Raw genomic sequence first — 13,500 nt, 5'->3', positions numbered from 1 at the left:
TAATAAATACACAAAGTTAGTGTGTAAATTATAGTTTCACACTAATATACATACACTACCTTTATTTCTTATTGCTGCTATGACAAATTACCACAAACTTAGTGGCTTAAAATAAGATAAATGTATTACCTTATAGTTCTTGAGGTCTTAAGTCCAAAATAGGTCTTATGGAATAGATACAAGTGTCAGCAGATTCATACTCCTTCTGGATGATCTAGGGGAGAATCTGTTTCTTTGCCTTTTCCAGCTGCTAGAGGCCATCTGCATTCCTTGGCTAGTGACCTCTTCCTCCATTTTCAAAGCCAACAACATAGCATCTTCCAATTTCTCTAACCCCAACCCTACTTCTGTCACCCATATTTCTGTCATCATATCTTTTAACTCTGATCCTCCTGCCTTCTCCTTTAAAGACCCTTATGAGTATATTTGGTCCATGTAGAATCCAAGATAACCGCCCCCCCCCACCCCCTCGCCTTGTCTCAAGATTCCTAACTTAATAATACTTGTAAAGTCCCTTTTCCATGTAAAGTAACATATTCACAAGTTCTGGGGATTAGGACATGAACATCTTTAGGGGATCATTATTCTACCATAATATACTACCTAATTTTTTCAGCTCGATGACTTTTAAAATGTGTAGAAACTCAGGACCCAATGTCTTCATCAATAGATACTGCTGCATCACTATCACTTTCCAGAGGAATTTAAAACTTGATGCAAGAGCCCAGGGCAGGTGCCATTGAAGGTCACTCTTGGTTCAGGCTATAAAAATTCCTGATAAATTTTGTTCAATATTGTCTTAGACATTGTCACCATTAGAAAAAAAAAAATAAGTGCAACCATTCTCAGTTTTTCTATTTGAATATTTAAATTTGCACGTTAATAAAAATCACTGATTCTAAACCCTTTTAGGTTGCCAGAAACCCATTTCTACTTTATATTTCAAAAGAGACAGCCAAGGGCTTCCATGACCAATTCAGATGGCCACATTTGCACTGCTTTCCTGAGCAGAACAATCTTCCCAAACGATCAGAGGAGCTCCTGTCTACCTGGTCCTATCAATGGTTAGAAGTCTTAGAAATCACACCTTTAGACTTTCTATGTGACCATGCAGCATGGAAGCATGTTTCCTGGACTTAAGGATGAAACTAAAATTTGAACAAAACAGGAAGAGTCTGTGGTAACAGTCTATGTAAGAGGAGGAGACCAGATGTAGCATTTGGATCATGTGGGAGAGGCTGGAGGAGTTCTCACTGGTTAGCCTTTTATGGTTTCCCATGGGGGGGGGGGGGCATTCTGCCTCCCTTGGGGATATTTAAAACAGTTAGGGTGTCTTGATGGGCGGGGGAAGGGGGAACTACCTGCATATGTGAGGAAGGAGGCCAGGGTCTCTAAACTCAGTGCATGGGACACTCCTGTAACTATGATAAATTGTCTCACCAAAATGCTCACAGCATTCCTGTTGAAACGCAGATGGTCCTCTTCTGTGTCTCCTCCTCCTCATCCATATTTACTTTCTTCAATCACCTCTACTCCTCATTCCCCTAGAGGCCTACTGCTTTCAGCATTAAAGGATATTTAAGCTATAGTTCTTTGTATTCTAGCAAAAGCAGTTAATACCTCAAACAATGCTATATGATAACTTAGGTGAAAATGCCACTAGTTTGTAACGATTAGCAGTTGTCCACAAGGCTAGAGTAAAACCAGGAGAGGCTCTGAATTCTAAAAAAGATTGTTATTCCTCTCCCCAATGTAATTAAAAAACAAAAAAAAAGACACTAAACCATAATGTAAGTAAACCTAACTTAGGTAGGAAAGTTCTTTTTTTTTTTTTTTTAAGGTTATTTATTTTGAGAGAGAGAGAGGGAGAGAGGGAGAGCACATGCAGAGGAGGAGCAGAGAGAGAGGGAGGGAGAGAGAGAGAATCCCAAGCAGGCTCCACACTGCCAGCACAGAGCCCAACATGGGGCTCGAACCCACGAACTGTGAGATCATGACCTGAGCTGAGTCAGACTGTTTAACTGACTGAGGCACCCAGGCGTCCCTAACTTAGGTAGAAAGGTTCTTCATGTGGTAACTACTATAATTTTTAAAAATAAATAGCAAATGCTTTAAAATTTATTTTCCTCATTTCCTTTGCCTTTCTATTTGGAAAGGCAAATTAGATGAAAATTAAAAAGAACTCTTCAGGGTGGGAGGGAGGGCAGGGTGGGTGATGGGTATTGAGGAGGGCACCTTTTGGGATGAGCACTGGGTGTTGTATGGAAACCAATTTGACAGTAAATTTCATATATTAAAAAATAAAAAAAAAATAGGGGCGCCTGGGTGGCGCAGTCGGTTGAGCGTCCGACTTCAGCCAGGTCACGATCTCGCGGTCCGTGAGTTCGAGCCCCGCGTCAGGCTCTGGGCTGATGGCTCGGAGCCTGGAGCCTGTTTCCGATTCTGTGTCTCCCTCTCTCTCTGCCCCTCCCCCGTTCATGCTCTGTGTCTCTCTGTCCCAAAAATAAATAAAAAACGTTGAAAAAAAAAATTTAAAAAAAAAAAATAAATAAAAATAAAAATAAAAAAAACCCTGAGAACAAACTGAGGGTTGATGGGGGGTGGGAGGGAGGGGAGGGTAGGTGATGGATATTGAGGAGGGCACCTTTTGGGATGAGCACTGGGTGTTGTATGGAAACCAATTTGACAATAAATTTCATATTAAAATCAATCAATCAATAAAATTATATCAGATTTAAGACTAGAAATCTTTGCAGAAGTTTATATTTGAGTCACAATGTTTCAAATTATTATTTGTGACATACTGATTTTTACTCAATTGTGACATAAGTATTGTTTATTTTTATAGTCCACTCACTGTGCACACTAGAAATTTTAGAAACAGTTTAACAGAATTATAGGATGAGTATTAATTACTTGGTGTGCTTTCATTTCTTTTGCATTACTTGGTCACTTATAAGCAGTAGATCTTCTTAATTCAATAAAGGTTTATGCTTAGTAGTGTTTACTATTTTAAAATTAAAAAAAAAAAGAACTCTTCATTTTGAATCTACTTATTTAGTTGTTGGTGATTCAAAGTGATGGGAAAGCAAGCTACTTGATGGATTCCTTGCAGAATTCCAGTTCTGGCTCCATCACTTACTAGCTAGAGGACTTTGGGTAAGGTGCTGAATATGTCTGTAAAATGGGAATAATGAAATATGCCTAATGGTTTGAAAGAATTAAATGAAACCATGTGTTGCTTTGTATATTTTCATAAGAGCCCAGAATATTATAGCTATTAATATTATTACTATATTTTCAGTGCTAGGTATATTTTAGCTATGAATAGTATTCTTTTGTTCCACTCCCACCATTCCTCAATATTCATTTAACACCTTTGAATTCCTACAGTGTGCCAGTCCCTGTGCTAAATCCTGAGCAAATAAAGATAGGGGCACCTGGGCGGCTCAGTCAATTGAGCTTCGGACTCTTGATTTTGGCTCAGGTCATGATCTCACACTTTGTGGGATCAAGCCCCCTATCGGGCTCTGGGCTGGGTGTGGAACCTGCTTAAGATTCTCTTTCCCTCCACCACCTGTGGACTCTCTCTCTCAAATAATAAATAATTACAGATGATAGATGATATAGATAGATGATAAAGAGACGACAGCTCTGACACCATAGTTTGTAATCTAAAAGGTAAACAAGTTTATAAATAAGCAAATGCAACAAAGTGCCATAAATTCCTTGATTTACAAGAAAAAAGGGCTCAGGGCGCTCAGGTGGCTGTCAGTTAAGCCTACTCTTGACTTCAGCTGAGGCCATGATCTCATGGTTCATGAGTTTAAGCCCCATATCAGGCTCTGCACTGACAGCACAGAGCCTGCTTGGGATTCTCTCTCCCTCTCTCTGGCCCTCTCCCCCACTCACACTCTTTCTCTCTCAAAATGAATAAATAAACTTAAAAAAAAAAAGCTACATAGCCTACAGTGGGGGAGCAAAAATTATGGTCAATTCTGAAGACTCAGAAATGTTTACAAAATTCATTAAAAAATGTCCATGACTTTTATTTTCATTTAACTCAAAAGCAACAGCTTTCATCCAGATGTGCAATGCATAGTACATGAAATTATGTTGTAGGGAATGTTGGCAAATACTTCTTGAAAGACCACATTGCCTGAGAATTCTTTCCTGAACCCTTAATAGATGACATTCAGATAAGAAAATAAGTTGGCCAACAGCTATAAGATACTACTGATTATATCTGTGCATTTTGATTTCAGAAATTGAGTTAAGGTATAAACAAAGGATGTGTTTGGAAATCAACTGAAATGTGGTATGCATACGTACATGCGGGCAAGGGTATTTGGGAACTAGTTCATTCTCTTAGCATTGAATACCTAATGAACTGATTTGACTTCCAGTCTCACACTGTCTACTCGCCATGCCAAAGCTAATCTGTGTCCTTTTCCACCTTCTCATTTCTCCAAATATTGATGGCTTCCTCCATTCCTAGAAACCAAATTCAAACTGGTTCACATGGCACTTCAACCTTTAGCAAGTTCCTACCTCTCGATCCTCAGCCCTCTGTACTATCTCATGCCCTTGTCTCTCAGCCCCCATGTACATGAATCCTTCCCAAAGATCTTCATCCCTTCTTTGGAGTATTACTGTATTTACCAATTCTATGATCTATTGCCATTTATTGCCAATTTGATTTTTTCTTATGCAACTTTCATCTGTTTATCTCCCAGCCAGAAGCACAAGTTCTTTAAAGAAATTCTTTGTATGAGAGACTACATTTATCACAGTCCTGAACTCATATAACCAAACTAATGTACTAATGTACTCTTGGGTTAGTAGTTCCGGATGATCATGTAATAGTAAAACATTTAATAATCCATATTAGTAACTATGCTTACAAATAGCAAGTACCAAAAGAGGCAGGTTAACCTATAATTATATAACGTGTGAGCTTAATATTTGTAACAAAAACATTTCACAGCCACTGAATATTTCATGTTAGTGAGCCTTTGCAGTGTTAGCCCTTCAATTTCGGTTGCAATTTTTGCCCACGTTTTTTTTCCTTCCCCATTACCATCCTATAACCTGGTCTGTGCACTAGCAACACTTAAGTTAAGCTGCAATTTCCCTTGAAACACCTTAAGTCTACATAACCCAGCCTAGTATAGGAGGGGAGGCCACATGCACAAAATGATGAAGTAGGTATTAAAATTAGTTTATTTTTCTACTTGACATTTAATAAATGAGAAGAAACACAGTAGTCTGTCTCATAAAGAACATTTATAATACATAACAATCCATAAAGCCTCATGGTGAGGTAGGAACAGCTTTGGAAAACAACGCACAGTCATAAAACATACAAAAAGTCAGGTAAAATGTTGCAGCACTAAAGGACATTTGATCTGCATCTGCATTTAATGAGATGATACTTGCATTTAACTGTGCCACATCTGGCCCAAAGGACAGGCTATGGTTGACACAAAACGACACAACATGGAAGTTTCATAAAGAATCACAGAATACATCGATACGCTTCATTGTGCTGTTTCAAGGCAGAACCATAACAGGGCAATTTGTGTCTTTTTATATATAGCCACATAACAATTGTATGTTACATTCCCTTCAGCATCTTTTTGCCAAAGACACTGGACCACAAAATTTTTGGTTTAAAAGTTTAAAGTGAATGACATACAAAAGGCTCCTGTGCCGGTGAAAAGGACCGCTAAATATTCCAGAGCTTGTTAGTACGACAGAATAGCATTGCCACATAATATTGGTAGCGCTACATGAAAATAGTGCTATTACAATTCCCATTTCAGGTGGCCACTGTATTTGACAGTTTTCCACTGAAAAAAACAACAAAAAAACCTCCACCTTCCCAAGAGTTTTAACACTGTTTTAGGACTTAACTGAAACTCTATTAAAATAAATATTTCCATATTGTAGAATTATTCTCCATATTTGTGTATGTGTGAACATCTTAAGACAGCAGGTAAATGACATTTATATCATTCAAACGGTATCTGCTTATAAACAGTGAAAATCTTCAACTCAATACCGGTTAGCCTACTAAATACTTCACACTAGGTTCCATAGGCCATTTCCCCCCAAACTTTCAAAAATTCAAAATTAACTGGGCATGTTAAACAAGATACAAACATGTTATAACCATAGTCTTCTACCTATTGAGATTTTTCAAGGTGCTCTTGATGGAAATTTTTCCTATTCAAATTACATACCTTAGTTATCCAGACATTGTTTTCTAAAACGCTAAAATTCATACACCAAAGCTTTTGTCCTTTTTTGACTTTTTTAAAAGGTCCTGGTCCATATTTTTACCATGCAGATGCCCTTCAAAAAAAACCTTTAAACAATCATAGAAGCTATAAGGTGACAGTGGAGAATGAAATCACTCTCATCACTAAGGCGGCATTTGGCTTGGAAAAATTTGCGTTGGTTTTAATTCAGGCACATGCAGCACCTCCTTTTCACGAAACCGAGACAACAGACAAGTTTCTAAACACATATTCTAAACACACTGATCTTGCTCAAATATAAAAGAGCCAGCAGGAGAGATGCACCTCCTAAAATTGATGCATTGCTATAAAAAGCATATTTAAATATTGGGTTTAAGTCTCCTAATAATTCAGGGTATTCCCCTCATTTTCTTTCAGGGAGGAATAAGCTATTTTGGAAAAGACACTTAAATTCCACAATATTTAAATATAAAAGCATTTTTTAAAAGATAATGCTAAAAATGGGTTAGAAAGTGCATTGTAAAGAAATAAATAATTCTCTGCTAAAACTCAAAAGGTGAGTCAGTGCCCACTGATTTTGCTATTATGACAAAGTCCTCTGAAAAAAGAATTCTGTGGTACCACTTTGTTACATATAAGCTACTTAAAAATTATGCAAAGTGAAATAACTGAAATCTAAAGGCTTTTACCTCCAAAGCACTTTTGGGGGAAAAAAAAAAAAAAAAGCCCTTGTTCCATGCCTGTACACCATTAAAACAAAAACAGAAACAAAAACTCAGTTAGCTGATGTCTTATACGTTGTACAACCTTTAAGAAAGACCCAATAGAGCATTTGTAAAGAAAACCCCACTGAATGTATTTTACCAATTATCCTATTGTATGCATTGTTACCAAAATGTTTCTGTAACATAGAGTGTTTTAAGATCTTAATGAAACGTTTTGTAGTTTTAAGTGTTAAGTCAGGAATGTACATGACAACAGTACAGTTTCAAGCTTTCTTTCTCGTTTACCCAAATAAGGAGATTCCCAAATTTCATGTTTAAAAAACTGTTTTGCAAAATTCAAAGTAACTTCCAGTTTAGGAATTGAATTACACAATTATCAGATAAGAGTATTAAAAGATCAAGATGTATTGCAAATTGGCAGGTTATGGTTTTGGCCCATTATAGCAAATGTGAACTTACAAACGGTGTTCCTAAAATTACCTCATTCTCATTGGAAAAATCGGCTGTTCTTAAATAGGCCCATTGCCAGCAATAGGCTTATACTAGAAAAAAACACACCATCTACCACAAAAGATCCCTTTAAAAAGTTAACTGCCCAATGCCGATGCCTTCATCTTAAGACCCATTCAACAATGAATTATTTCAAATTCCAAAAGACAGCCACCCCAAAAGTAGTCAGCTATAAAAGTTACTGAAGTAGTCAGGATACCTTATTTCTAGAAAAATAGAGCTATACATGATAACCGACACTCCTATTCATCCTTTTGAGGACAAAACTCTAGTTTCTTCACAAAGCATAGCCCCTCTCTGTCAAGAAAAATATAACTTAACTAGCCTTAAATAATATTTGTGTATGGATTTGAAACCCACAGCAACAATGTCATAGCCAGGAACATCCTGTGTAGATACTGTGGCAATCTTACAAAATAGACCACTATTAGAAGATCCGAGATAGGTCAAGATTGGATGACCTACAGAATCTTAATGATTAATTTTGCCTTCGTTAACTTTGCTTTCTACGACTTTAGTATCCAAATTGCATTAACCCTTAGATTTCTTTTCTCTCCCCCCTAAGTCAGTGGCTCTGGGCAAAGCACAAGAACTGCTGGTTGTGCTCGAAAAAAGCTGTTTGGATCCATTCATGATTGGTCACCGTGAAACGACTAACGTTAAGTTTTTTGTAAATATCTACAACTGAAAAGATTACATGAATAAGCTTGCCATTTAACAGGTAATTATTAGGTTAGCTTTAACGGCCTTAAAAATACTTACTGTATATATTTCGTAAGCCAACTTTCAGCTCAATGTTCTAATGGCAATCTTTCAAAGAAAGTGATGCTGGTGAACATGTCCACATTTTAGACTAACTTTGGTAAAAGAAGATAGGAGTTAAGATTCTCCGAATAATTTAGAAATGCAGTCTATTAACTTACCACAATCTATATATTTAATTTGGTGAACCTTCTTCCCTGCTCTTACTCTCATATGCCCTATCATATGTAAACTATAGTTCAACTTGTTAATTATTTCAATTGTTTATTAGAATAATACTCAGCAAGACAGAATCCAGGACAGTAACTGATCTTTAGTATCGTAAATACCCCATGTGAAGAAAAAGGGGAACCTTTCCTAATAATATCCATGAGTCATTCTTAAAAACATGCTGCCATTATGCTACGTAATGATCTCAGAGGGCAAATAAATATTACCCGAAACATCAAAGGAAACGAACCTGTTGATGATTTTCAAAGTTTAGTGATTCTAATTCTAATAAATAAAGTATAATACTGGGGGAAAAGAAAAGCAGAGAAATTCCAGTAACAATTTTAATTTATTTATCCCCCTAATTAATTTTTTACCATGGAAAAACTGGAAATCAAATGTCATTATGTTATATAAGGTTTATACTTACTTTAAACAAAAATGTAACATAGTGTTAAAACTGGCTTTCCAAAATTGTTACAGCATAGCTGTACTCTGCACTAATAATCACAAAGTTGTAATATAGAACTATGTTAAGCAGTCCCATTATGTTCTTACAAAAATAGAATTAAACTGTGTGACCAGACAAGGACTTCAATTACACTACTTGGCAAACTTAGAATTTCAATGGAGTCTTTTTCCTCTTGCAGTTTAAAGCAAAAGTCAAATACCACATCTTTCTCAAGACTCACAAAGATGATTCAGGTTGTTTGTTTGGCATTTTTTTAATCTCTATCACAACAGCAGGGATGCTTTCAGCTTTAGTCCTCTTGGGCTTCTTCTCTAGATTGTCGCTAAGTTCTAAACAGGAAATGCTAACTGTCGGGGCCTTTTCTGCATCCTTTCCAGAAGGGGCTTGTGGCCGGGTCCCACAACATTGCTTCAAAGCACACTGAGTTCTGCAGGCAAGTTCACATGGGACCACACTTGATTTAGAGCCTACACTAGCAAATTCAGGCTGGATGGTAGTAGCGTGAATTCCGTGATTATGAAAAACGTCCTTAATGATTTTGGCCACCTGCATGTATGATGCCGGGTCTTCACATTTTATGTGAGCAGTGGCAATGATTCTGCTTCCAGCCAGTTGCCAAACATGTAATTCATGAACTTCCTCAACTCCTTCAACACCTCGAAGTTCTTTTATCAAATTTTTGATATCAATTTGTTTAGGAACAGTTTGTAGAAGAATAAGAGCAGATTCCTTAAGTAACGGATAAGTTGTGTAAAGAAGTATACAAACCATTACAATGCAAAGAGTTGGATCTAAATATAGCACCCAGCAAGGACCAGCTTCATAAACTGTTGCATGAGTACTATTAATTATTTCTACAAATGTTTTGCAGGGGTCAGGGATACATGGATTCACACAAAACTCCCCTTTAGGACAACCCTTCCAAGAAAAGTAAAAGACCAAGGCATTTACTACTACAATCACTGAACCCAAAGCATCTCCAAAGACATGCAGGAAAACTCCACGCATGTTAAGTTGTCCAGCCTTATTATCATCTTCCAATTCCATATGGTCAGGTTCTCTGATAAGATTCCCATTCACTTGTACTTCCACTGCATCATTTCTGGACTTTTCTGGATCTACAAAGAAAGAAAACTGCTGTATCAAATACATTTAAAGTGTTTACACACACATCCTCATCTAACTCCATCTTAGTCAAGGAGGTGAACATTTTTCATAAAATATGATTTAAAAATGTGCCTAGGGCAGTTTAATATAAACTGACATACTGGGAATGAGCCAGGGCAAAATGGCCAGGGCTAAATCAAGTTATTAAGAAGACACTACATTTCCCCATCCTCCTAACCACTCTCCTATCTGCCCGCCTCCCCCCAAAATTTCATCTTTTCTGTGGGGGTGGGAACATTCCACTATACTTTTTGGCATATACAAATAAACAGAAAATATAAAATTTAATGCGATCCCCCATAAATTAAATGCCACGGTGCCTGATCTGACACACAGCTCTAGTCACTCTTTGTCACTGAGGTGTAGTGGCTAACTTTTAAACTTTTATCATGAATGTAAACCATAGAGTATCTTGGTGGAGAGGGTTCAGAAACTAAAAAATCAACAACACAAACCCATCAACAATCATAAACTTCAGGAAAAGCCGCAATAAATGACCACTATCTAACCCTACTAGCTCTTAAACCAAATGTATCCATCTTTGAAAGGAATTACTGTATGCACACCAGAGCAGCTTAATTTTCTTTGCAATAACACCTGGAAGAGCATGGGTGAGGGGAAATTCAATCGTTTATTAAACCTTTTCAAATGTACTAGTTGAATGTCATTAACACGACACCCTGCATCTTGAAAACAGCAACAATTGTCTGTGTAGCATCATACTACCAAGCAAATAAATGTAAATGAAAAAAAAAAAAATCGGAAGGAAATACACCAAATTGTCAATGTCTTTGAGCCTGGGTAGTTGGACTTGGGTTGATTTCCTTTTTCCATCGCCTTTCAACATTTTCCAAATTACCTTCAGGAGCAATAATGTTTAGAATGAAAAGCATACAGTAAAAAATAAGATTAATAAGTGGCCATCACTTTTATTTTAGGATGATTTTGAAAAGTCCTCAGTGAAATGTCAAACACGACCAGACAGGTCCTAAACCTAGGATTGTCAGGATTAGGCTTCGATTTTAGACAACTAACTGAAACACACACTGCTGTTCATAAAAGAAACCTCCAACCAGGGTTTGGAGCTCGGCAAAGTCCAAGGCTAGCTGGCTCTGAATATCGTACTGAGAAACTCGCTTAAAGGGCCTAAGAACTGCTCGGGCAGGGCAAGGTTTCAAGTAGCCACCGACCAAGGATGAACTAACTGGGGGTTCTCTCCGTTTCCCAAGAGGGCCAAGAAATTTAATCAGGAAGCGCTTTTGATCCTGTGAAAACCAAAAGCAGGCAGTCTCTTGTAAGGGCGGCCAAGTGCGGCTGTGGACTGCGGCGGGCTGACGGTCACCTCCTGACCCTTTTCCCACTCCCCAAACCACAGTCCCCACCGACACCCCAGCCGCGCCCCCGCCCCCACCCCGGCTCCCAGCACCCGGCTGAGAGGGGTCCTATTTCCTCGTGTGCCCCGCGGGTGTGGGACCCGGAGGGCGAGGGGAGGAGGCGGCGCGGCGCCGGCCGGCTCGGGCACCAGGGGGCGTGCGGGCCATCCCGCCCCGGGGCCAGCCTAGGGTCCCGGTTTCCCCTGACCCAACCACCTGCGGCGGCCACTCTCTCCTCTCACCTGGCCGGTCCAGTTTCAGCCCGTTGGAGCTGCTGCTATTGGACACTAGGGTGTTGGTCTCCTCCTGTTCGGGCCTCTGCTCGCCTGGGGTCACGCTGTTGTCGCTGCTCCCGGTGCGGTTGCTCTTGCCGCGGGCCCCCTTGGGGTGGCCGTGACCCCCGTGCGAGTGGCCGTGGCCGGAATCGTTGCCGAAGCCGCTGTGATGGTGGAAGAGGCAGAGCCCCATCACGTTGACCAGCAGCCCGGCCACGCCGACCCCGAGGACCACCAGCGGCTGCTGCATCTCGTGCGGCTCGATGAAGCGCTCGATGGCCTCCAGCAGGATGGCGAAGCAGAGGCCGGTCAGGAAGATGGCGTTCACGAGAGCCCCCATCACTTCGGCCCGGATCCAACCGAACGTGTTCTTCTGGGTGGCGTGGGTCCGCCGGGCGAAGCGCTCAGCCACCAGCGCCACCACCAGCGCCAGCACGTCCGACAGCATGTGGAAGGAGTCGGAGAGCATCGCCAGGGACGAGGTCACCCGGCTCACCACCACCTCCAGCACCATGAACATGAAGGTCAGCATCAGCATGCACAGCAGCCGGCCCCGGTTCCGACCCCAGCACCCCATGGCTGCGGCTCAGGGGCCCGCCGAGCGCGGCCCGGCGGCTACACTGGCGGTGGCGGCGAGTCGCCGGCGGCCGGCGACCGGCGACCGGGCGACCGAGGCGGGAGGGCCGCGCGGGTCTCTCGCCGCCCGACCGGGCCGCTGGGGAAACCGCTGACGGGCCTCCGCGGCCGGACGGGGGCGAGCCCGGGGGTCAAGCCGCCGAGCCCCCGCGCCTGCGGCCGTCCCCGGCGGGCCGGCGGCGCGCAGCTCCTCAGGCGTCCGTCCTCGGAGCCGGCGCGGAGGCCCGGCTCAGCCCCAGCAGTCCCCACACCCACAGAGGGGCGGCGGAGGCCGAGGCGGCGGCGGCGGCGGGGAGCTGGGGCTCCCGGAGCCCGGGGACGAAGAGCCGGAGCAGGAGCAGGAGCAGGCGGGCGGCGGGGGCGGGCGACGGGCAGCTCCGCGCTACGAAGGCTCCGAGCATCTGCAGGCTCTCCGCGCAGGTCTTTCCCTTGCTGGTCTCCTCCGCTGTGGCTCGGACCCGGGAGCCGACGCCTGAAGAGCTAAAAAGGCGGCGGCCACGGCAGCTGCACTCGGCCCGGTCTCCGGCGCCTTCTTCGCCCCCCCTCCTTTGCAGACGGTTTACAAAAAAACTTTGCTTTGCACTCGGAACCCCCGTTTTCACACGGACCCGAGCGTGACAAGGCCTCGACGCCCCGCCCACCAGGCCCGGCACGCTTCCCCATTGGCCAGGGCCCCCTCACGACAGCCTCCGCACCCCGCCCATCTGCGCTCGCTATTGGATGGAGGCCCGGAGGGGCGGGAAGGGGCGGTGTCGAGGCTCCAACAGATGGGGGCGGGGCCTTTCCCTCCGGGAGCCGGGCGTGGGCCGGGGGCCGCGGCCGGGTGCAGCGGCGGGCGTCGTGGGGGAGGGTTGGGGGCGCGGGCCGCGTGCAGCTGGGGGTGGGGGAGAGGGGGAGGGGCAGGGCAGGCGGGGTCCCCTAGCACCGCGGGGCAGCTCCTTCGGCCCTGCGGGTCCTCGCAGCACCCCTCACGCCTACTGGGGCCGGGCAGCAAACAGACTTTGATCCTCCGAGCTGAGTCCACGTGGTGAGGCAGGAGGGAAGGGAGGCTGGGGAGACAAGTTGACCTAAGTAAAGCCATTTTGGTATTTAGGCTGACCCTTAACC

At 42.7% G+C, this 13,500-nt stretch overlaps 1 protein-coding gene across 1 annotated transcript; it reads right to left on the bottom strand.

Annotated features, from left to right (window-relative positions):
* Positions 1–5,200: 5,200 nt before the first annotated feature.
* SLC30A1 (solute carrier family 30 member 1) lies at positions 5,201–13,094 on the bottom strand. Its single transcript, XM_060643902.3, has 2 exons — positions 11,725–13,094; positions 5,201–10,060 (listed from the first exon to the last, which is right to left on the bottom strand). Exons 1-2 carry the CDS (start codon positions 12,332–12,334, stop codon positions 9,159–9,161), a joined length of 1,512 nt encoding a protein of 503 aa, XP_060499885.1. The 5' UTR covers positions 12,335–13,094; the 3' UTR covers positions 5,201–9,158.
* Between the last annotated feature and the right edge of the window lie 406 nt (positions 13,095–13,500).

Source organism: Panthera onca, chromosome F1, assembly GCF_046562875.1.
Source record: "Panthera onca isolate mPanOnc1 chromosome F1, mPanOnc1 haplotype 2, whole genome shotgun sequence".
Classification (NCBI taxonomy): domain Eukaryota; kingdom Metazoa; phylum Chordata; class Mammalia; order Carnivora; family Felidae; genus Panthera; species Panthera onca.
The sequence above is the reverse complement of the archived record's forward strand: the minus strand, read 5'-3'. Positions and strand labels throughout refer to the sequence as shown.